Source organism: Aulonocara sp. 'chitande type north' Nkhata Bay, linkage group LG9 (assembly GCF_057382095.1).
Source record: "Aulonocara sp. 'chitande type north' Nkhata Bay isolate Kocher_YH1m ecotype deep benthic linkage group LG9, A_spYH_male_GT1.1, whole genome shotgun sequence".
Classification (NCBI taxonomy): Eukaryota; Metazoa; Chordata; class Actinopteri; order Cichliformes; family Cichlidae; genus Aulonocara; species Aulonocara sp. 'chitande type north' Nkhata Bay.
This window is the reverse complement of record NC_141352.1, coordinates 33,422,385-33,446,700: the sequence shown is the minus strand read 5'-3', so window position 1 is coordinate 33,446,700 and position 24,316 is coordinate 33,422,385. Positions and strand designations below refer to the sequence as shown.

Here is a 24,316-nt window from a genome sequence, read left to right as displayed (position 1 = left end):
TGGGACATGAAAAGTCCAGTCCAGCAGGTGGCGGTAATGCGCCTTAAAGCTTTAACCGCCAAAAAATACAAGAGCAGAAGAAGAAGAAGCCGAGTTCCCGCTTTATGGCGTTTTTCTCTCCGATTATAGTCAAGACTGATTTAAAGGTAAGCACCGAGCTAATATTAATCCGAGTCTAGTTAATCTTGAGTTTAGCTCCTGAATGAGGCTTTCTGTTGCTCTCCTCGGTGTCTCTTCTCAAGTTTTTGTGAACAAGTTGGAAAAAAAAATCTGACTAAATTGACTCAAGCTGCTTTAAACTAATTTACAGAAAGATATCACCAAAAGGTTGTGAAACACAGAGAAGAAAATAATTTTATTAGAAGAAAGCTTTTAAATGAGCTCATTGTAATCAGAGTTTGTGTTGTTTTATTAGTCTGTTATTAAGGCTACTTAGCATCTCTGTGGCACCTGCACAGCTTATGAATGCAGCTTGCTAGCTAAGCTAGCTAGCGCCACCCTTCTTCCATATAAGGTCACTTCCGGCTCCAAAAGACCCAACATGTTGGCGGTAAAAGTGCTATAATGAAATACATTTATGAGAAATGTAAAAATAAATGTGTTCCAGGCTAAAACACAGCTGCCTTTATCAGCGCAAAGTTGTGATGAGGCTTACTCAGATGATGGCTCAGATTTCTACACCCACTCGGATATACAGATGAAATCAAGACAAGTACATCAATACAAAAATTCACACGATTGTTCAAAATATAATAAATTGCATGAATATAGGAAATCTTCCTCTCAGTGACTGAGTTGTCTCATTGTGTCCTCATTTTTTATAAATCAAGGCCTGAGTAACCCAACCTTAAGTGTTCATTAAGGTTTTTGTCACATAGATAGAAAATAAACTCAGAGATTAAGCGGCTGTTATAAACAGAGTGATTAGTTTATGTAAAAAATGTAGTTTGTTGTTGTTCTGGTTTACGTGCTGAAAATGGTTTTATTTGTGTATGTTCAATGTGTTAGACTTGTACATAGTTAAATATATGATCAAATAATGTTGAATCCTGGATATGGATTTGTAAGCAATGAAATTTGAAATAAGGGGGTAGGAACAAGAAAACTTCATCCTACTCCTTTTCGAGCACACACATTCTGTAGACATAGATATTTGCATGAAAACTTGATGATTTTTAAGTTTTGTTATTTTTATTTTTTTCTGTTGTTATTTCAATTATATTTGCATGTTTGAAATAAATTTTATCTATCTATCTATCTATCTATCTATCTATCTATCTATCTATCTATCTATCTATCTATCTATCTATCATTTCTCACGGCACACGTATATTGTTGGGTTTTTTCTTGGCCAGGGCATATTTTAAAGAGGAATTGCTCTCCTGGTACTGGTGTGTCATACTGCTGAATTTGGTATCGGTGCTCAAACCTTTTGTGTTTGTTTCAAACAAGTTGTCCACCCAAGGAAGCTAAAATGTGTTCTGTGTGTTCTCAGATGAACATATGAGACACTTTGACTCTTCAGTGCAGTGTGGAGCTTAACAAAGTTCTGTTTTGTGTCCCAGCTGATCAGGAGGAGGAGAAGAGTCTGACGGAGCAGCAGAGGAAATTTCAGCTACTTGGACTCAGCTCAGCCACTGCAGAGAAAACAATGAGCTCAACACAGAAGGTGACAGATACTAGTGTTAAGAAATACTCCATTAAAAGCTGAAGTACTGATATGTATATTTTATGCTAAACTAAATGAACCTTGTGCAATATTAATGTAATGTAGAAATAATGTATACAATGTATACAATGCCTACATCTTAGACGGTGACGTTGCCTCTAAACATCAAAATGAGCAGGAAGATGTTAAAGTGGGATTCAGCAGGATTCAACCCTAACATCAGCTGTAGTGGCTCAGTGTGGGGAAAAGGGTCACAGCTCACAATCATTTCTATTGAGAGCTCCAGTAGATTTTTTTAATGTACAGGCTGTGATCAGCTGACCTGCTGCTCTCTGTGAATTCATCCAGATGTCTGCAGATGTTTCACGAGTTGTCCTGGCTGATTTCCTTTCTCTACACTGACAGTACACTGTCTTTATATTATACACTAAACTGTTGGTATGTGGGTGGAGCTCAGTGAATGAATGTCAGCATCATGAGCTTAAGTTTAAGTTAATCTCTGCTACACTTGATGTAATCTAACTCTGACATGAGCACCACAGTCACTGTGCACCAGTCACACACTGTTCTTTACTTAAATCCATCACATTACAGTAAACTTGCCTGCTTATCCTGCACTAACCTGCAGAGGATTTTACTTGTATCCTCCTGTGGATACAAACCAGCAAGAACTCATCAGATCTCTGTCACTTACCATTAATGAAGTTTGGCTTTTATTAATAAACAGAGAGCACGGATCCGTGCACAGGAGGATACAAGCAGCTGCTTCTGTTTGCAGTCACCGTGCACCAGTGTTGTGTTTAATTGTGTCAGTGTTCATTTTTAAACACGTTTTTTAAATCAAATGTTTATGTATACATCAAGATTAATGTTCCAAACAAATGACACTGTACAGCAAATACATACATAGACATGTGCAGCAAAAGGAATCCGAGAAGATGTTTAACTTCTAAATGTTTAAATTGTTTGTTTTATATCCAAAGTCTGTCAGTTTGTCATTCCCTGTTATTGCTGCTGACTAATCACTCAAAGTGACACAACATGACCGTGGGTCTGATTTTTCTGGTAAACTTGTTTAGCAGCCCACTGGAGACGGATACCCTGTTCTTTGAACTTTAATACTGGACAGAAAATCGTCTCCTTCCAGAAACAAAGGGTAGCATTAGAACTTGTGTGAACAGCAAAACAATGTAGAAGATTTCCTTTTGTGTCTGTGTTGTGTCTAGGGCTGCCACGATTTGTCGACTAGTCACGATTACGTCGACTATCAAAATCGTCGACGACTGATTTAATAGTCGACGCGTCGTTTGAAGCTTTGTAAGATCCCAAAAGACGCAGGAATAAGTAGCAGGATTTAAGAGTGTAATAACGGACTGAAACAGAAGATGGCAGCACTGCATGTACAAGGATGCCAGCTGCCGTTAAACCCCGAAGAAGAAGAAGAAGAAGCAGCAGCTGTGTCCCAGAATTCATAGCGCGGCCCAGCTCAGTTTCCAACAATGGCGGCAGCTAGTTAGTTTTAATATTACTCTTATTATTCTTTCTGGGTCACAAAATAAACGTTTAACATATTTTCAGCCGAGAATGTAGCTGTGTAAACCTCAAATATCGGCTCAGTTTATCAGGACACCACATATTTTCAAAAGCGCTCCGACGTTTTCAGAGTCGTCTGTTACCCACTAGCTCGATAGCTAGCCGGGGGCTAGGTCACTAGCACGGTGAGAACACCGGACTCCAGGCAAATTGTTTTCAAACCCACCGCCGTCTTTCGCTACTCAGGTTAAATATATATGAGTCACTTAGATAAATTAAAAATGTTGTTGTTTGGCTTTTTTTTTTTAGTATTTTATTTGTTCCTGAGTAAATCGGTTTGTCTGAGATTAAAGTTATAGTTTTTACACAGCTGAATAAACGTCAAGCAGACAGCTGATTATCAGAAGTGTGAGATGGTGTCCTGTTATATTTTAGATAGCAAGGAGTTTATTAAACTTCACCGAAACAATCTGCAAATTTCATTAAAATTGAATAAACTATCATCTTGTCTTTATTTTTAGTTAGCACCTTAAAAGCTTAAAGCTGTAAGCTAATGATAGTTATATAAGAGCATATGCTGCATGGTGCAATAAGCTGTAGTTTTACGTCCAGTGGATGATGATCTGATTAGTCGACTAATCGCATAAATAATCGGTGACTAGTCGACTATCAAAATAATCGTTTGTGGCAGCCCTAGTTGTGTCACATCATTTTGGCTCAAGAGTTTACTTTATTGCTATGTTTGTTTTTTGCTATTTTATTACTACATTTGTATTGTGCAGCACTTCGGTCTGCCAGGTGTGTTTTTAAAGTGCTATATAAATGATGATGACGATGATGCTTACGGAACAGCTGAAAGACTTTAAAACAAACCTGTTACTTTAATGATATTTCTGTGGTACTACAGAGTCCAAAAGAAGTATCGCAGTAATAATTCATCCAAATTGTAACTTTTAAATGTCATTATCAGCCCAAAGGTTCACAACCAGTTCATCCCTGATAGAATGTAAATATATACAAATCTATAAATTGTATTATGTATATAACTGTGAAACAAACATAATGGACCATTAATGTATCATAATAGTACATTTCTGAATTTGGGGTATAATTCCAGGTGGGATGAGTGTCTGTACAGCTCCTCCTGTTGATGTAAAAAAAGAAAAAAGTAAATGCCAGTTTTTTTAGGTTTTCATGTTGATGTTGTAACACAGTAAAGAATTACTCTTACAGAAATAAATGTCATTTTTTCAACTTGCAGTTAAATTCATGTAACTTAATGCTGATGCTGTTGACGACTGGGGCTCACACGTCTTTTACTTTGTCTCCAGGACCGACTCACCATGGTTGACCCACAGGAAAATAGCCCGCAGGACATTCCTGACTATGACGGCATAGAGGATGAAGCTTTCCCCCCACTCCCACCACCACACTCCCCAGGCCGGGGAGGCCAGGAGGAAGGAGACCCTTTTGCAGATGGTAGATGCTGCTGTGCTCTTACAGGATTACTATGAGGTCTTTAAGATGTGATGATTCAGAACTTTGTATTTTAAATTCATGGTTTAATGAAGAATCATAGAAAAATAAGATTCAGGAAAAAAGGCTAATGTGGGAGAAATACAACCTCTCATAGTCCTTCCACAAAGCTTTTTGGAACAGCTTGATAATAATGAATTTGTTAGTTCAGCCTAGAATTAACAAATGCATGAACTGGTTTTTCAGCATCTCTCTGAGACTGGATGTTTCTAACAATAACAACACACATGTTTTTGTTTGCGTGAGCAAATGAAACCTATCAGATACTGTTCAAACCAGCACATTTCTTCTGTAACCTCCAGTCTATAATTTGTCTGGATTTAAAGATAAGCTTGAAGTTTGCCACGCTGCCAACAGAATGAGTTAGAAACACATCCTGTTGTCATGTGTTTTCAATGCAGGAGATGAAGGTGAGGTATCACAGCTGGCTGATGTCCCTACTGCTAAAAGGAGAGGCGTGAAGAGACCCCAACCCAAGCTGGACTCCCACAGGTAGCAAAGACATTTATATCACGACAGAGGGTTGAAATGCATTAAAATGCGCATTTAAATAGGAATTTGATGTCATCTTGTGTGAGCTGGGACACAAGGAGGCCAAAATCATTGATTGACGTGTGCAGACTGTCAGTGTTGCAGCCAGGTTGAACACGAGTCTGTGACTGCACTGGTTTTTATCACCGTTTCACTAATAATCGTGCACAGAGGCTCAGAGACACACTGACACACAGAGTTGTTGCAAATGTTTGAAAACGTAAGTTTGTGGAAAGAACTTTGCACAAAAAAAGTGATGTGATATTATCTGAGTGGCGACACCTGTCGTTTCGCAGAGTACTGCAGCGTCTTCTTACGCTTTAGCGGCGGGTACAAATGACTGCATCTGTGTGATGATGGTGCAGCTTCACTCTGCCAGTCATTTAAAGAAGAAAGACTCTAATACCATTGTTGTTTTCATCATTTGGATGGGCAAAATTCCCAGACTGAAAATTGTCAGAGCGTTGGAGACATCCCTGGATGTGTGTGAGAAAGATGTTTCCAGTCTCTGTACACCTATAGTGTGAACCTGGTTAGTATTGCCAACCATAAGTCAGGCTCGTTCCCAGTAGTCTCCCAGTGGGTGTTCCAGTGGCACTCCTCTGTTACTGTTCTGTTCACAATGTTCCTGGACAGAACTAAGTTATACTAAATCAAAGGATGTTAAATAAGCTTTTAAGTAAGAACGTCGATTATACTTAGGATAAAACTTGCAAGCTGTATTAAAGAAAAACATAGATTTTCATTTGATAAAATATTCAAATTAATTGCAACTTTGCTATAAATATATATATATATATAGCAATTTTTTATTTTTTATTTTTAGATGGAGAAATTTGACTATTTCTCATTATACTGCCTTATGTACAAACAGGTAGGAAAAGAAAGGTTGTGGGCACCCTGAAAACCAAACACCCTACCCCCCCCCAACAAGCTACTGCCTTCTGAACATGGTACATCTGAAGGCACTGACATTTCCATTCAGAGGGTCTGTCTGTGTTGGCCCTGTGACAGGCTGGCGACCTGGCTGCTGGGATGGGCTTCAGCCATCCACGATCCTGAATTGGATAAGCCAAATACGCCTGGATGTGCTGCTAACCCTGCTTGTAATCCATTAATGGTTTAACTTAGTCTTAATATTTTTTCCCAGGCTGATATCAGATCGAGGGCTTCCAGCTCTGGGCACTCTCTTTGACAATATCCAGTTCAAAGGCAAAGGACACGAGGTAGGATATGATAACATCTGTCCCACCAATTACCAGATGTGAATGAACATTGGTTTTTGAGCTAAATCTGTTTGGCCTGTCAGCTTTTAATTAGATGTCCTAAATTTGGTTTGAGACTAAAAGGTCAAAAGTTGCCCTTTCTGTCGTGGTCAAAAATGAGTGAGGGGAACCAGAGGTTGGTTTACCAAATTAAGATGTCTTTTGTTCCAATGACTGGAAGTCATTTTTTAGTGGGAAGAAGAAGCGTCCTATCACACACAGCCCTCTTTCATATCACTACTCGCTGTTTTTGATGTTTGCCCCATTAGGCTGCAGACCTGCGGCTGCTGATGCAGAAGATGGAGAACTGGGCCCACAGGTTGTACCCCAAATTGCAATTTGAAGATTTTATTGACAAAGTGGAAAGGCTCGGCAGCAAAAAGGAAGTGCAGGTGAGAGGAAGCAGTAGAATATTTCCTGCAAGCGTGTGGGATTCCTAATGTTCAGAATTTGTAATTTTTTACTCATTCTTCTATAGACATGTCTTAAACGAATACGACTGGACATGCCCCTGACACATGAAGATTTTACAAGTACAGATGGTAAGAAGAAAAATCATTACTGATGGGGATACGGTGGACTAGGGCTGTGAGATATGACCAAAGTCTCATCTCCCGATATAAGAATTCTATCGTCCGATAACGATATAAATCACAGAAATGTAACATTTTCTGTCAATTCTGTGAATCTCGACTTGCGTGAAGTGTTTCCAGCTGCGCGTCATGTAGCTGGAGTCGAGTGTTTTAACCGATGCATGAAACGACACATTTTTAGACAGAAGTTGTAACGGCGCCGTTTTCTTTGTGAGTATTTATTACACGGCGTGCTGCGGGGGAAAGCCTGTTCTAACGTTTGAGTCTAAGGTTTATTTTTTAGCACCTGGCGGCTCTGTTTTACTTCTCATCCGTAAACACTCTGCTCTTTCACGTGATTCCGTTTATTTTGAAAAGCCTCAACAGGATCTTGAGCTTTATTCTGAAAGGTTTATGTGGAACATAAACAAGCGGACACGCGATGGTTTTACCGTCGTTGTTGCTAACGACAACGCATAAAAACAGGCGCTTGTCCGTCCGTAGTGTGGTTATATATAAGAGAAAGAGAGAACTTTACTACAGTGACATCAGAACCATGAAGAAATATTGCCGTAAACAGTTTATTTTGCGACACCACGAAACAAACGATAGCGTAAAATGAAATAGACGTTTTTGTATATATCGTTGTATCGAACAGCCCTACGGTGGATTCACACCTGCAGGTGCACATAGGAAATACTTGCCATATTCCACAGGACTTAATTATCAGCACTGCTTGAAATTGTGTTCAGGTGCTGGTGACGAAGAGGTACAACGTGAACTGGAAACATTTGGGGATCCTGATCTGTTCAGCAGAGAGAGTTTTATTAATGCTCCCCAAGGGCAGATTGCCGAAGCCCTCGCTCCCCCACCTACTCCCTCTCTGACCGAAGAGCAGCAGAAACGTATTGAGCTGAACAGACAGCGGGCCCTGGAAAAGAGGCGCGCACGCCAGCAGCAAATTGGTAAGAATGGCAAAAATGTATCATACAGCTGGGACACAATATAACAGAAATAATTAATGATTCTGCTACAAAACATCCAGCGAAGGTTCATAAGGATCATCTAGCTTCATTGGTGTATTAACTTTATATGAAAATACAAAAAGCAAAACATTGAATGTACAGTATATTGCCAAAAGTGTTTGCTCATCTGCCCCCACACTCATATGAACTCGAGTGACATCCCATTCACGACGTCCGCCTGTGCAGCTATATCAGCTTCAACTCTTCTGGGAGTGTTTATGGGAGTTTATGACCATTTGTAAGGTCAGACACTGATGTTGAAGGCCTGGCTCCAAGTCTCTGCTCTCATTCATCCCAGTGGTGTTCTGGTCAGGACTCCCATGCCAGAGTTCATGTCTTTGTGGACCTTGCTTTGTGCACTGGTGCCCAGTCATGCTGGAACAGGAAGAAGCCATCCCCAAACTGTTCCCTTAAAGTCGGGAGCCAAAATGTCTTTGCATGCTGAAGCATTAAGAGTTCCTTTCACTGGAACGAAGAGACTGAGCCCAACTTCTGAAAAACAACCCCGCACCGAAATCCCCCTGCCACCAAACCTGGAGCTCTGTTGTCCTGGCAACTGCTAAGTTGACTTGTCTATCGGCTTTCCAGATTGAGAACTGTGATCCGTCGCTCCATAGACTGCATCTCTCCTGTTCTAGAGTCCAGTGGCGGCGTGCTTTACACCGCTGTGTCCCATTGCTTTGCGTTGCACTCTGTGATGTAAGGCTTGGACTACAGCTGCTCGGCCATGGAAATGGATTCCACGAAGCTTTCTGTGCACTGTTCTTTAGCTAATCTGGAGACCACGTGAAGTTTGGAGCGATGGACTCCACAGAAAATTAGCAACCTCTGTGCGCCTCAGTATCCACTGACCCCCACTCTGGGATTTTACGTGATCCACCACTTGATGGCTGAGTTGCTGTCGTTCCCAAACACTTCCACTTAGTAGCAGCAGTCTGCATGCCTAGGTGCTTGATTCTATACAGCTGTGGAAGTTACTGGATCACCTGAATTCAATGATTTGGATGATGGGTGGTGAGTGAATACTCCTTACAATATAGTGAAGTGGATCTAGTGTATATATCCACCAGAAACCCTGAAGGTCGAGTGACGAGTTCCCGTATTGCACAGTTCGTCCAAACCACCAGAGATTCCTCACATTAGTGTGGAGTTTGGTAATAAGAGGCAAAGCATGTAGAAAACATTGATTTCTTTACTGCCTGTCTGATGTCAGCTTCAATTAGGCGTAGTATTTTTGTTTTTGCCTTACACTTGTGATCCAAACTGTTTTTACTTCCTCTTTAGTTAAAGCGGAGCCAGCTGTCTGCGATCTATTGTCTACAAATCTTTAACAGTGACATTAAATCGTTCTTCAGGGTCCTCATTTACCGCAGAAATGATGTAATGTGATTTAAATGAGACCCATAGAAAAGAAAATGACCTGTTGATCGGTCTCTATTATGAGCCTTCACCCATAAAAATGTGTTTACAGTTTATAACACTAGATGGTGATATGAGACCGTTTCCATTGTATTACCCGAGCATGATTTACTCATCGACTTTAAACTTTCACATTTTAGTCATTAGTCCTCCTTAAGAGGAGCCAATCCACCCCCCCCCCCCTTTTTTTTTTTTCTGTCCAGTATAGAAACTAAACAGCTGACATCATTCGGGTAGTGTAGCTTCCAGAGATCTGAAGTTAACGTGAACTCTGGAGGGCAGTCAAAAGCTTAATTTTTTATAATGCAACATACTATTATTTACATACATATTATTTTAATAAGCAGTTTCAGGGTTCGTGCTGTTTTAATGAGTGTTCGATGGAAAACGACACTGAAGGAATTTGTACTCTTGAGTCACATGACAGTAAATAATTTCGAGTATGTGTACATAACACAGGCTAATGTTTAAAACTATGATTATTATTTTGCTAGCTATCAAACTTGCTGGAGAAATGATTGAAATGCACTGAGTGTGATAGAGTACGGCAGTGCTAGCACAGCAGTTAGTTATGGCATGGTGATTTATGCAGTGTGCTTTAAACTTGGCTAACATTACTTAGCAGTAGCAGTAATATTAGTGACTTCACTCAAGTGAAAGCTTTAATCGTTAGTCCGACACTTAACTAGCCAACTTAAGCCTTAAAGAAAAACTGGTAAAAAGAGGGACTGATGCATGTGGGCACAAAGAAGCCATTTCTTGTGCTGCTGAAGTTCCCTGGCTTTCATTCAAAATGTGTTTATCGTGAGCACCGACACATTAAACCATTTAAAAATTATAAATGGCTTTAAGCTCACATTGATGCCTGTGGGGCTCTATCAGCCACGGAGACGACAGACACATTTTAGTGTTTTAATGAATGAATGTTTCATACTTTAAGGCTGCCTGTTTATTTAAGGGAGATGAACAATACATTATTATTTGACATAATTCTATGACAGGTGATGGACTGAATAAATAGATTTTAGGTCGATGTTTGTGCGTTTTTAAAGTCTTATATGTTGAATTGAACTGAGTGTGTCATCTGTTCAAAGCCTCCCGTCAGTGCTGTTCTCCATGCCTGTCTTACTGTACATGGTGTTATTAGCACAAACACTTTAAAGCTGATCATTTAGGACTGTAACAATAATCCAGAGAGCAATGTAGTCAAACATCTCACAGTTAGTTTTATTGGGAATGAACTTTGACCTGTTAGGCCCCCAGGGCTTTTCTGAGCTTCCTGCTCGAAAATGAAGAGGCCAAAATAAATGGAGTATTTCTCTGCAATTACAAACTCTGTGTAAACAGTCTTGGTATCAAAATAAAGCTAACGCTTGTGAGCTGTCATCAGAGGGGTAAATATTACTGCAGATGTTACTATGTCAAAGTTACTGGGACTCAAACATAGAAAAAAATGATTATTTCCCTCACCTAATTTTTAAAAGTATTTTATAGCTTATATGCTATAAAATATACTTTGGGTCACATTTAACTCCAGAAAATCATAAATCAAAATATGGATGTTACCTGTCCACAGATTCATGGTGATGTAACTGCTCTTTTAACTGTTTGGTGTTTGTAGAAATGGTTTACAGCTGAGATTCAGAGGCTTCTGTGGACACTCATGTCTGCACTTATATTTCTGACCTCGTGTTATAACCGATTAAATGTGATCTCCTCTCTTTTCCCCCATTTTTGGTGGTGTGGGTGCTTAACTAGTTAAAGTACCAAACATCTGTCTCCTGTTGTTGTGTCACGTAGGAAAGAAGCATCAATATCTGATGAGCAGACTTGTTCATTTGTGCAGATTTCTTCTTTTGTGTGGTTGTTTTTTCCAAGTGGAGATGAGCATCTCTAACAAGTTGATTTGTTCACATTTGCACATCTGCATTTTTGAGAGAAATGAGTTTTTTGAGTTTGTGCACTATATGCATATAAGACAACCATTTCCTTTTTCAGTATTTTTGTGTGGTGCATTTTTCTCTGTTTTAACAAAAGAGGAACAAAGAACATTTAAGTCAACCTAAGACGATTTGTTTTAATTTTTACATGGTCTTACTGAGGTGATGCAAAGTGGAACATGCAAACTGTTTTTTTGGTAATGTGCTGGAAAAGCTTGATAATGGACCTTGAAAGTGCTTAAAGTGCTTAAATTTGACCCTGAACAATGAGTTTGAACCCTGCAGTTTACAGTTTCATTTTTCATTATCTCAGCTTTGCCTGTCTTTTATAAATCGTAGTAGACTGAGTGTGTCTGTGTTGACTGAAACCATCACTGTTTCTAATTCTCAACCCTTTCAGGCCCTTCAGCCTCTCAGACTGCTGACATGTTAGGAGACAAACCTCCAGCTGCATCCTCACCAAATGTCATCAAAGGTTCTACTGATGGAGATGAAACTGTAGAAGATCCTGACCTCGAGCCTTCCAACAACACCTCCACGCAACAAACCAGCCCGCTTCCCCCCAAAGACTCTGAGCCCGCTGAGGCTGAGACCGGCCTCAGCCCTGAGCAACAGCTCAGCAACGACTGTGTAGAGGGGGATTAAAGTTCACGTGCAGCAGTTTCTGCTGAAAAGCTTTGGCAGTGAGCAGATTTAAAGGTTTCCCAATGTTCGTGCCTGCTCATTCGAGTAATGTTGTGCATTTCTGGTGGTTTATATCTTGAGCACATGTTCCTACTGTGACGTCAGCTTTGGGTTAGCAAAGACATTTATAATCAATGGAAATAAATGTTTTTCTTATTTTTAAAAGTCCAAATCCTAAACGTATTTACCATGTGTTGGTATCTGTTACAGAAAAATATTTGAACTGATCCACAGTTCCTGCTCTGATGCATCTTCTTTCTCCAGTTTCACTATTGGCAGAATTTTGGTTGCAAACATGTTTCTATAAAAGGCCTCTGTGTGTGTGTAGTATGTGAGCTGTCAACTGACCATCACCCTCTTCCAAGCATTAAGTGCTCGTTCAATTATGAACAGTTCTTTCTTAAGCTACTGCAGGGACATGAAACGCAACACGATGAAGTGGCTCCATCTGCGCTAATGAAAACACCATTTTTAATTACAGGCCACTGCACACATATTGAAATAGTTATGTACAGTTCATATTTCTGTTGGTAGTTCTAGAAAACAATCTTAAAATCCACAAACCAAAAAACGCTTCTGATTATTTACCAGTTCAAACAATAAAAATGTCCTTGGTGTTGGTGTCTTCTATACAGGCTCTTGATATACAAACTATAAGATAAATACATCCTAGTTTTATACATCACTTCCAACACAACCAACCTCAGGTGTATTTCATTACTCTACGGGTTTATTTTAAAGTCTGCTAATGAGTGACATGAAGTTTTATCAGTCCGGTGACCTGTCCAGGGCGTATCCTGCCTCTCACCCTATGACAGCTGGGACAGATTCCAGGACGTGCAGAAGAAAATGGACGAGTGGACGTTTTATCATCTCCAGAACAATACTCGTGCTGGGTTTTGTATGAAGTGGTCACAGGTAGTACAATATGTGTGAACTCACCAAAAATGGTTCTATAACACAAGACATTTAATTTACACAAGACATTGATCCCACCAGTGAGATATTGAGATCACTGGTGCTGAGAGAAAAGCCTTTTGTTACCAGACTTCTTTAACCTGCTGCAGTTGACTAGTTTCCTGCAGGATTGAACCACATTTGCAGTGAGTACTAGGTCTTGTCAAAGTAACTGCTGACACTTCACTGGCATTAACACGTTCCCTATCCTCCTTACAACTAAGTTTAACTTGATGTGATTTTAAAAACTAACTTTTACAAAACGTATCCACTGATTCGGTTTGACTCTGGTTTCTAAAAAGATGGCGGGACATGTTTTTACTTAATATTGTGTTTGCTTTCCTGTGACTTCACACACTCGTGTGGTTTGTCCACACACAATCTGGAGCTACAAGAATGACCTGGATGACTCAGCACGAGTGATCTTCAATGATCACCGTTCTGTTAGCGCACAGCGTGCAGTTCTCACAAGTGTCTGCTTGGAGGTAAAGCTGGGCTACAGCGTTTCTATGCTGTTGTTGCCGGGAGGCGTGAAGCCCTTTCCAGATCCATCAGAGCCAACTCTCTGATTTCTTCCAGAATAGAGTACAGACTGGGAGTTTTGCTCTGACGAAACTCTCTTTCCTCTTTGGAGAGTTTGGGGCGCCGGGCTGTCTTCTCCTGAGCCAGCGCCTCTTCATTCTGACGCACCACCTCTTTGACCAGCTGACTGCGGCCCTGAGGGCTGGGCTGCTGGGACTTGGCACTGTGGTGAGGCTTGTTGCTGATGACCTCGAGGTTTAGACGGTCAGCGTGGCAAGTTGAAGAGTGGACAGAAATACGAACCTGAAGAGAGCAGAGAACGTAAGTCACAGTATTCCTCAGTTCGATCACTACACAGTAATGGCACCTACTGAAAATAGTCTAATGGAATGCTATGCAAAGACAGGCCCACTTAAGGTTTGTGACGTAATATATAACAGCAGTCCTCTCAGCACTGTGCGCAGCGTCACAGCTAAGTAGACAGTGGTGTAGAGTGGAGAAGTTTCCGACTGTGCCACAATTTTGTTCATAAATAGGATAAATTGGATACGTATGTTACACACACGTATCCAATGTAACAAACGTTCATCCATCCGTACACGAACTTTCTTTACTGTGCTTTCTAACATTCACACGACGTGGAGACTGGAGCAGAGGGGGAGAAAAACATTCATTAACACTGTGACCTCGGTCAAGTGTCACAGTGAGGTTGTTGTTTTGTTGATTTGTTTGTTGAATATCATCATCATCTCTTTGTTTGATATGATCATAGCTTGACAGCAGTCAATGCTGTGGTGGACAACTTGTGTTTGGGCTAATGTTTCTTTCTATCTTGTTTTGGCCACATGTGTCATCCATCATCATCCATCAGTAAGCTATGTTGTTAGCATTGCCTTTGCCCTTTGACATTTATGACCCCAGGATAAGTCCATGAAAGAAAGAAAAGATGTTGATAACAGTGGAAGCAGCAGTACTCTGTCACTTTTTCATGTCTTAAAGCCAAAGATGTGAGAATAACACACCGTTACTTCAGTTTCTTTTTGTTAGCTAACCTTAGGGTAATGTTTCCTGCTCTTTTTGCTTAAATCACATGCACTTATTCCTCACAATCATCGTGTGTAACATGCCTGAACTTAATATAACTTGACGCCAGTGATGGGCAGCAACGCATAATTAGATTACTTTTTTCAAGTAACGAGTAAAGTAAGGGATTACTGTTGCAAAAAAGGTAATTAGATTACTGTTACTGTCCCGTAAACACGCTGCTCTACTGTGTTACTAAACCGTGAGTTTGTTTGCAAGAGTGTCTCATGACAATGACATAAGTGCATGCGACGTTTGTGGTAACAAACGTGTGCAGAGCAACAATGGATCATTTATCGAGTGCGAGAGAGAGAGTGCGACCGTGCAGCGTTTAAAGGCGTTTATGTGAAAACAATTACCGCCCACTGTCATTTTTTATCTCCCTTTACAAAAAGGTTTGTGTAGAAACGCCACAAACTGGAAGCATTACATTTCTTGTCTTGGAGGAGAGCCTCCCCCCCCCCCACACTTATGTTTTTGTTTTCATATAATATTTAAAAACAATAAACTGAATAACTTTAAATGATTTATTTTCAGGAATCATTTTCGTCTCATTCATCTTACTGACGTTTTGTTACCTTGAGATTAGCTAACAAAGCAGCAACCACACAACACTTTATCACAACAAGATCATAAAACGTCTCTTAATGTTGGACCACAAAAGATCCAGTAGTCGTATGAACCTGTGATTCATATACACTCATGCATATATATTTGGAATCGTCGCCTTTAGGCGCTGCATTGCTGGAAACCTTCTAAAATGATTGATTAGCGTTTTCTGTGACTTACGGTGATGTGGTCAAACAGTTTGAAGGTGGAGGTGCCACAGCTGGAGGTGGTGGTAATGCGGTCCGGGTATTTTCGCACAGTGCCACCCTGCCAATCACAGCTGCCGTCCTGTCCCGCTACCACCACCAGGCCCTCTTTGTTCTTCAGATACACAGGCCCCCTCACACCATACCTGTGAACAACATGGCTGTGGTCAGAGGCAGCCTTACTTACTCAGTGATATTACTCAACCTGCTTTGCGCCCTGTGATTTTAATCATTACATGGATTCTACAGCCTTCTCAAAATGACCACAGGTTACATTTTAATAAACTGTTAATATTGCATATCCCTGTAACACCACAAGCATGGAGAACACTGATGTTATTAAATTACACTTTCCTTGCAATAAACAAGCAGCAACCTCCAGAGGTTAGCTAAGCTAACGTAGAAGTGCCACAAACACAAGGCTGGCTCCAAAGCACCGTCCCTCCCCACAGACTCAACTTCAGCAATGCAATTAACTTATTTAAAGCCTGGTAGAGAAAAGATTCGGGGTTTTAGCCGATTTTCCCTGCTCACAATAAATGTTTAAGGAATTAGTTTAGTAAATTTATACAATTTAAAACTCATTTTGAGGTTTTTTAAGAGAAAATAAAACTAGCGTGTATACTGTTAAATATACATTGATTAGCGTGCAATTACATCTTCCAACAAATTCATTCATTGTCATAAACTTTGAATTCGTCTATTAAAAATACACGAGTGGTTGGCCGTCTGTGAGCTGCTGTACAGCTCCATTAAACAAAGGAAAAGAAGAAGACTGCAGAACAAAACACAGGACTGAAGGTTCTTACTCTGGGATAAACACCAAGACACCGTTGTCTCGAATGGAGTAGACAACAGCGTCAGCCACACAGCACGGGTCTGTCTGAGGGTCTCGTTCTCTGAAAAACAGACACTGAAACAGTGCTGTGGATCGCATTTGGGCTGCCTGTGCTGCCTGCAAATGAAACACAGACGTCAGCACAGCTTCTGTTAATAGAGTAAGAGGTGAATCATTGAAAAACACAAACAATAAAACACCCCTGACCCTGTTCTTGCTGTTGACATGGTGAGCCATTTCCTCCACTTCTTTGTTACTGGCTGGTGCTTTACCAGATACAACGCCCCTCTGCATGTGCAGGGCTGCGGTAAGAAGGCGGTGCACGACAATGTCTGCGTACCGACGGATGGGTGAGGTAAAGTGTGTGTAGCGATCCAGAGCCAGACCTACGACAACGAAGCAAATATCAGCACGTTAGCCTTCTTTCTAGTTCTCAGTCGAATAATTCTTCACAAACAACAGACGTTGGACAAGTGTGTGCAGACGTGTGATGGATGGACTGACCCACAGTCACACTGAAACTCTAGTGCAGCCAATAAAAGCTGTGCAGCGGTATCGTACCATAATGGTAGTATTGGTCTTGAGGATGAGCACCAGTGGAGAAGTACAGAGCCTGTGACATAGCAGTGGTGGCCATCATTCTGAACAACCTGTTCACCAAGGGGTCCTGTGGGTCCACAGCTCGGTCCAGTGAGGCAGCTAAAGCCTTGTTGGACCTGAAGGAACAGAGCCAGAAACCAGGGATGAGTGAGGCCTCTCATCTCAGCAGTCAGTGACACAAAGCTACTTGCATCACCATGTCTCTTGTCCTGGGACCGGTTCTGCTGTTGGTTTAACCCCCCCCCCCCCACAATCCTCCAACCGCACATTCATATTTTGTTTTCAAACTCCATTGCAGTTCATTCCACGCCTCAGATCCTCAGACCTTTTGTAAACAGTTAAACAAATAAAAGTTAACTGTAATAGATTACAGGTTGTAATTAAATAAATCACTGCCTCTTTTAAAAAACAGAAAAACAAACCATCTTTAATTATTTGAGTTGTTTGTTTTGTTCCCGTGTGAGAATATTCAACACTGCTCTCTGTGCAAAACGGGTTTAAAAGCATAAACAGCTGTGGGATCCTGTTTGTCCGGGATTTGAACCGGGGAACAAACTGCGGCAGGATCAGCGTTGTGCCGAGGTCGGCATCGCCGACAGCATGTGTTCCCCCTGCGTGGCGAGCGTTCGCTGGGCACGGAGTGTGGATCCAGGTTACGCCGCCTCCATTACAAACAGTCAGACGTGGAAGTAGTGATGTTTTAGTTTTGTAAAAAAGTGAAACCTGAGTGTCGTTACATTACCATTCAGTTTAAGGGTTACAACAGAAAATGAAATATTTATTGTCCTCTCGTGGTATCAGACGGGATTATTTTAACAAACGAAGGACATTTTGCCTGATAATTATATTTATCCTGTAACTTTACTGTGTAAAGAGCTAAAACCTCCAAAGTTTCAGGAGTAGTTAGTCGTTATAAGAAGTGTTTGTGAACTGAAAATCAAGAATGTGGGATCCTGTTTGTCCGTGATTTGGACAGCCCAGCGTGTGCTCCCGACGCAGGGGAAACTAATTCTGTCGGGGAGACCGACCTTGCCACGACAGCTGTTGTGAAGCTGAAGCCAAAGGCAAGATATGCTTCATCATATGTTCTAGTCTTTGGTTTGGAAGCATATTTGGCTTCAACCTCAACCTGAGCTGAAGGAACATGTCTTCTTCTTGTCTGACTGCTCATGTGACACCTGAGTGTGTCCCCGTGTTATCAAACATTTCAGGTTCACACACTTGTGTGTCTGAACATGATGTGCGTTGGACTACAATATGCATTTCCTCAGTTTCTATACTGAACAGTCAAAAACATTACCTGGTGTCAATGGTGAAACCTTTGGCCTTTGCAGTGTCCACCAGCTGGTTGAATAGCTCCTGTTGTGGTGGTGGGTGACACCTTAGAAGGGCCTGGTTGGGGAAAGCTTCCTGGATCTTGCGGGCCACCCAGTGGTTGGCGTAAATCATGCACTCTGCCACGGTCTCATGGACCTCCAGGGGCTGACGAGGGACCAGGGCCGTAATGTTCCTCTCCTCATCCAGCTGGGCACCCACCTGAAAAGGGAAAATGCTTCTAACGTGACTTCAATGAAAAAGAATATGAAAATGCATCAGTGGGCCACATTTTACTACAGTTTACTTTAACTCAGTTGAACATGCACCATTCCACCGGAACAAATGCTGCACGGAGAACCAAATGTGAATGAATCTCAACCTGAAAACAGTCTACTGTCTTTCCTACGTTCAGCTCTCTATCATACCAGTAAGAACACATATCCCTAACAGGCACACAGCTCTGCTCATGGGCACAGAAACTCCACCGATCTGCTGTTCATGCTTTTTGTTTATAGTGGACAGCCAATCAGAGTTTAAGTTAGCTCAAAGGAAATGTGCCTTAAAGAGAGAACAAAACTTTTCTCAGACTAAGGATGAACTGAGGGGACCCAAAGCACTTCAGCAGGAACCAAAAGAAGCCAGAAAGTTTGGATTTGAACACAGTTTTGGCCGTTTTATATAATAGATCAAGATGAAACATCTGTTGTCCTTATCCTTCAGGACAACTGATGTTTCACCAGCGGTCAATAATCCAGCTTTGTCAAGATAAGAACTTGATTTTTGGGTGGCAGCTCAATCATTAAACACACTTTTAGAAATATATTGGTTTTTCCACTATCCCAGAAGCAACCCGAGAGAATCATTTTTACTTCATATCAATATTCTGTGTGCGTACAGCCATAACAGGAATGCAATAACTGAATAATAAATAAATCCAAGACATCCTATTAGAGAGCATCTTATAGAACAACAGGAATTGTCCATATGAGGTTTTAACAGATGGCCGACCAGCCGCTGTAGATAAATGGCTGTGATCTAATGTGAAAACTGTCAGTGGTTTCACAGTGGAGTGCTTGGTTTCTTTATTCCAATATTCTCACTGAAATGACTTTCTGATAAAATGTTTTCTGCTGAGGAACGTGTTCTGCTTAGACGCCTGATTTTAAAAATAACGTCTCTATTAGACCGTACTATAATTTATTATCGATGAAAAGAAATATATGGTATCCATCTGTAATTCTGTAAATAACACAGCAAAAAACCAAACTAAACATAAAGACCTGGAAGACTCCTGCGTCTAAATTCATTCAGTTATTGTACTGAGTCCTGAACATGTTAGAAATATGGTATCTAAGCAGATTCTTACTCTGGATGGCATTACCTTGGCCTCCAGTAACGCTGTGAGGAACCTTGGAGTCATGTTTGACCAGGACATGTCCTTCAATGCACATATTAAACAAATATGTAAGACTGCGTTCTTCCATTTGTGCAACATCTCTAAAGTTAGAAATATCCTGTCTCAGAGTGACGCTGAAAAACTAGTTCATGCATTTATTACTTCCAGGCTGGACGACTGTAATTCATTATTATCAGGATGTCCAAAAAACTCGCTGAAAAGCCTTCAGCTGATCCAAAATGCTGCAGCAAGAGTCCTGACAGGGACTAGAAAGAGAGAGCAGATTCCCTTCATTGGCTTCCTGTTAAATCCAGAATTCAAAATCCTGCTCCTCACATACAAGGTCTTAAATAATCAGGCCCCATCTTATCTTAATGACCTTGTAGTACCATATCACCCTATTAGAGCACTTCGCTCTCGCTCTGCAGGCCTACTTGTTGTTCCTAGAGTATTTAAAAGTAGAATGGGAGGCAGAGCCTTCAGTTTTCAGGCCCCTCTTCTGTGGAACCAGCTTCCAGTTTGGATTCAGGAGACAGACACTATCTCTACTTTTAAGATTAGGCTTCAAACTTTCCTTTTTGCTAAAGCATATAGTTAGGGCTGGACCAGGTGACCCTGAATCCTCCCTTAGTTATGCTGCAATAGACCGTGGCAGCTGGGGGATTCTCATGATGACGCCGAACATCATCATCACCTCTTTGTCATCATTATCACTGACTACATGTTTATAGACCAATCTCCATTTAATCATTAGTTATCATTAATCCCTGGCCCTTTTCCACAGGTGTCTTTTGACCTGATTTCCTCCCCTCGGCTGTATGAAGTGTTTCGGGGTGACTGATACTGAATTTTCTAACCATGATGTCATCTGACAAAATGACCAAACACAGAGGTTAAGTCAAACTTTCACTTAGACAGAAGCTTAGAAGGGAGAATCTTCTGCAGCTGAAATGTGCGAGAAAGATAGTGGTTCCAGTTTTTAATGTGCAGAATGGATTTCTCTCCACTGAAGCTATGTGCACGGTTTACTTTGTTTGATTCACTTCAGATTCATTGAATCATTTTGTGTCGTATGTTAGACGTCAGTAGTGACGATGTGTTAGGGTTAGACACTCAGCTATAACATGCTTACGCTTTCAATTAAGAACATGAACCTTAAATGTTTGCAGTCTTTATTTATATAGTCTTACTGTTAAGTACACACATTACCAAAACACACAAAATACTCTATGAAGATACAAGAAACCAATCATACCTCCACTCCTTCCAGCTCCAGCGCTCCTCCTCTGTCCCTCTTTGCCCGAAGATGTCTGGCTACATGTGTGAGCATCTCAAGTGCCTCAGTGAGTTGAGCTAGCTTAGAACCCTTTTCCTGAGGACCCAGGTTGGCCAGTTCCGCTACCTCAACCTGTTCTCCGTTGAGGAGCGCCTGAGCCAGCTCGTAGTGGAGCTGATAGGAGGAGCGGATGAGTGTACGACCATACCAGACCTCTTGGACTTCAAGGGATTCTGCGTCAAGCTCCCAAAGCACGCTCATTGCATACCTGAATTTGAAAGTGTCAGTTACACAACTAGCATGCATTTTAAGCATATGAAAATGAAACGTGTGATGGGAAGTCTACTAACCTGTCAGCACCTCCCAGCAGTGAGCAAAGGTCTGCGCTGAGAATAGCAGGCAGCATGTCGTACCTGCGGTCTGCCAGGTAGTAGGTTGTAGCCCTTAAGAAGTGACATAATAAATATAAAAAGGCAATGAGATCAAAGCAGCAGCTTTATCATCTTCTTTCTAATCAAAAGTGAGACATAATTTGAAAATAAGTACTAAATATTCAGAGTTTGTTCCACCTTTGTCATTTTCATCCTTCTGTTTATTAATAAGTCAGGAAGGATGAAATAAATAAGCAAAATGTTTTTCTTATGATTTAATAAATATTCCCCATTTTCTGAAATAGAATTTAAGGCTTCAAACCACAATCATGAGATTTTAATTTACTTCTTTAAAGTGTGGAGGCGAGCTGGACAGGTGGGTGATCTGCACGCTGCTTTGTGGACAGCTATGAAATGTAAAATGGAATTTTAGAGTAAGTCAGAGAGAAAGCAGAGGACCAAAACTACATTAAAAATCACAACATAAAAAATATATAGTAAGATTTCAGTATTATTTTATAAGTGCACGTTGTTAACAGTCTACACGGAGTTTCTCTCCTCACTCGGCTCTCAATCATCTTCTGTACATGCTGCTGCTGCTGCTGCCTTTAAAAAACGACATGCACTTCATGGACCTTCTTACTAATTTATCTGCAGACTACACTTTATCAGATACATTTTATTAGCACTGGGTTAGACACTTCTGCCTTCTGAACACTCCTTTCTTCACTTCCAAGACTCAACAAGGTGCTGAAAGAATTCCGTAGAGATTTTGGATTATAGCGAGATTACACCGAGATGACAGCAGAATGCATTTGCTGCAGATTTGTCGGCCGTTCAGCTGTGACACAAATTTTTTTGGGCTGCTTCCCTGTCACATGGTGTCATCGCTGCATGTTCCCAGGAAGGAAAATTTGTGGAGATCAAGTGCAAGCATTACTTTTGCAGCCCCGACCTTCACTTCATTTACTGCAGATATTTTAAACTCAGTTTTATTCATTTGTACAATACAGCACAAAATAAATAAATAAATCAGAACATGTGCATATATCTGGACATAAACACAGATGAATATCTTCTTGTTCTATTACTGTGGTTCAACTGTCTTGTATCATCATCCTCTTTATTAATAAGATGCACTGAAAGCCAATTATAGACAAACCATTAACATCAGGTACTCAAGGTCACATGCCATCATGTGACCTCCGGTGTTTTCCTGACACCCGTAACTGTACAAAGGGGATCTGAAAACAAATGATGTGTGACACACTGTTCTTTACTTCTACCACTCAGTAGAATAAAACTAATTTAGTTGGAAGCGGACTCATTTTTCCTTTTTTTGCTGCATGACCTTCTGGTTGAATGTTGTGTACAAGTATGGCTGCCATGTCCCGTAGTAATATATGTTTATGAAGGCCACAGTGAAAATCACTCAGGCTTTCCCACAGCGGAAACATTCCCCTGTCCTGTTAATGGCATCGTACTCAAAATGAGCACAAGTTCTTCGTAACAACATGGACCACTGTGTTCTGTGTGTAGCAGTTCTCTACTGTGAGAACCCCAACCACCTTTTAGCACGACCAGCATTCGTCCATTCGCACACATATTCATACAGCGCGTTAGTCTATACCTTTAAGCATTTTCTCTCACATGCACACTCACACTAACGGATGCATCCAGGGAAATTTGGGGGTTAAGTATTTTGTGCAAGGTGACTTTAACATGAAGCCCGAAGGCATCAGGGATTGAACCAACAATGTGCTGACCATTGGTTCAATTCCTGGTGCCAGTGATACTTTCAAAGCCATCATGGACCCTGTGAAGTCCTTCTACATGTGATTAAATGATAGACATTTAAGGCTTAATGCTTCACATCAGACACGAGCCTTATTTAAGGTGGCCCTCTGTGTTATTTATAATTGCGCTACAAGGCATGCTGCTGATGCAACATTAATTCAGGCAACAACTTTCTTGCCTCTTTGTACTTCTGAAAGTTCCTCTGAACACTTATGCAAGATGCTGTAATTTTCTTTTATCCTTTTATATCCCACCTACTCTACCCAACCACTCCAACCAGTTCCTCACCTTGAACGTGCCTCCAAGTCTGTGAGCGAACCCTCTTTGACAAAGTGAGTGACATCAGCAATGTGAACTCCCAGCTCCAGCCTTCTGTTGGGGAGCTTGTGTACAGACAGCGTGTCGTCTACATCTTCACAGCCGCGTGGATCGATGCTGAACACCAGGCGACTGTCCCTAAGATCCCGCCGCTCTGCCACCTCAGAGGGGTCTACCGTCCACGGCTTCTCCAGAGAGTTGACCGGCATCTCTCTCAGCTGATGGCAGACGGACAGGCACAGCTAAACAGCCGCATAGTCTTTTGAACTTTTCACATTTTGTTATGATTCTATACAAAACATTAATAATAATAATAATAATAATACATTTTATTAAGCGCCTTTCAAAACACTCAAGGACACTTTACACAAAGACAAAGCAAAACAGTGTTTCACTTTCAGTTGCTCCCTTGTCACAAGGGGTCACCACACCTGATAGCTCAGCATCTTTTGATACGGCAGAGTTTTATACCAGATGCCCTTCCAGGCACAACCCTGATTTGTATCTCCGGTTGCAATCGAACCAGTGACATTTTGCCTGCAAGCCAGTGTGTAAACCACTGATGAAAAAAGGAAAGAATGAACTATTCCACATATTTAATGATTCTTTAATATTTTGTTGATTTGATAATAATAATAATAATAATAATGGATTGGATTTATATAGCGCTTTCCAAGGCACCCAAAGCGCTTTACAATGCCACTATTCATTCACTCTCACATTCACACACTGGTGGAGGCAGCTACAGTTGTAGCCACAGCTGCCCTGGGGCAGACTGACAGAAGCGAGGCTGCCATATCGCACCATCGGCCCCTCTGGACAACAATAGCTATATTGCAATCTTTAAAACCT

The 24,316-nt window shown here is 41.1% G+C and overlaps 2 protein-coding genes across 5 annotated transcripts; one reads left to right on the top strand and one right to left on the bottom strand.

The window, feature by feature from the left end:
• The first annotated feature begins 66 nt into the window (after positions 1-66).
• Positions 67-12,486, top strand: LOC147322606 (TIMELESS-interacting protein-like). Of its 4 annotated transcripts, XM_086307096.1 has the most exons (10): positions 67-146; positions 1,470-1,476; positions 1,566-1,669; positions 4,534-4,681; positions 5,140-5,230; positions 6,420-6,495; positions 6,804-6,926; positions 7,013-7,076; positions 7,859-8,071; positions 11,891-12,486. In XM_086307096.1, exons 1-10 carry the CDS (start codon positions 105-107, stop codon positions 12,133-12,135), a joined length of 1,113 nt encoding a protein of 370 aa, XP_086163222.1. In that variant the 5' UTR covers positions 67-104; the 3' UTR covers positions 12,136-12,486. The 4 variants fall into 4 exon arrangements, with proteins under 4 accessions (XP_086163222.1, XP_086163219.1, XP_086163221.1 ...); XM_086307093.1 differs by lacking the exon at positions 1,470-1,476 and having other exon boundaries at positions 87-146; XM_086307095.1 differs by lacking the exons at positions 67-146; positions 1,470-1,476 and having other exon boundaries at positions 1,553-1,669.
• A 135-nt stretch (positions 12,487-12,621) lies between these two features.
• Positions 12,622-24,051, bottom strand: LOC147322605 (DIS3-like exonuclease 1). The gene is made up of 9 exons (XM_086307058.1): positions 23,435-24,051; positions 21,329-21,421; positions 20,958-21,246; positions 18,290-18,525; positions 16,951-17,105; positions 16,597-16,775; positions 16,361-16,506; positions 15,526-15,697; positions 12,622-13,956 (listed from the first exon to the last, which is right to left on the bottom strand). Exons 1-9 carry the CDS (start codon positions 23,671-23,673, stop codon positions 13,639-13,641), a joined length of 1,827 nt encoding a protein of 608 aa, XP_086163184.1. The 5' UTR covers positions 23,674-24,051; the 3' UTR covers positions 12,622-13,638.
• Between the last annotated feature and the right edge of the window lie 265 nt (positions 24,052-24,316).

What these genes read in the sequence shown, in the direction of transcription:
- LOC147322605 (XM_086307058.1), bottom strand. Translation starts at nt 23,673, where the DNA reads ATGCCGGTCAACTCTCTGGAGAAGCCGTGGACGGTAGACCCCTCTGAG. An exon ending in AGACCAATACTACCATTATG is followed by an intron (nt 16,776 to 16,950) that starts GTACGATACCGC and finishes TCGTTGTCGTAG; the next exon opens with GTCTGGCTCTGGATCGCTAC. An exon ending in GTCTTGGTGTTTATCCCAGA is followed by an intron (nt 15,698 to 16,360) that starts GTAAGAACCTTC and finishes TGTTGTTCACAG; the next exon opens with GTATGGTGTGAGGGGGCCTG.
- LOC147322606 (XM_086307096.1), top strand. Translation starts at nt 105, where the DNA reads ATGGCGTTTTTCTCTCCGATTATAGTCAAGACTGATTTAAAG. An exon ending in AGGAGACCCTTTTGCAGATG is followed by an intron (nt 4,682 to 5,139) that starts GTAGATGCTGCT and finishes TTTTCAATGCAG; the next exon opens with GAGATGAAGGTGAGGTATCA. An exon ending in TCAAAGGCAAAGGACACGAG is followed by an intron (nt 6,496 to 6,803) that starts GTAGGATATGAT and finishes TTGCCCCATTAG; the next exon opens with GCTGCAGACCTGCGGCTGCT.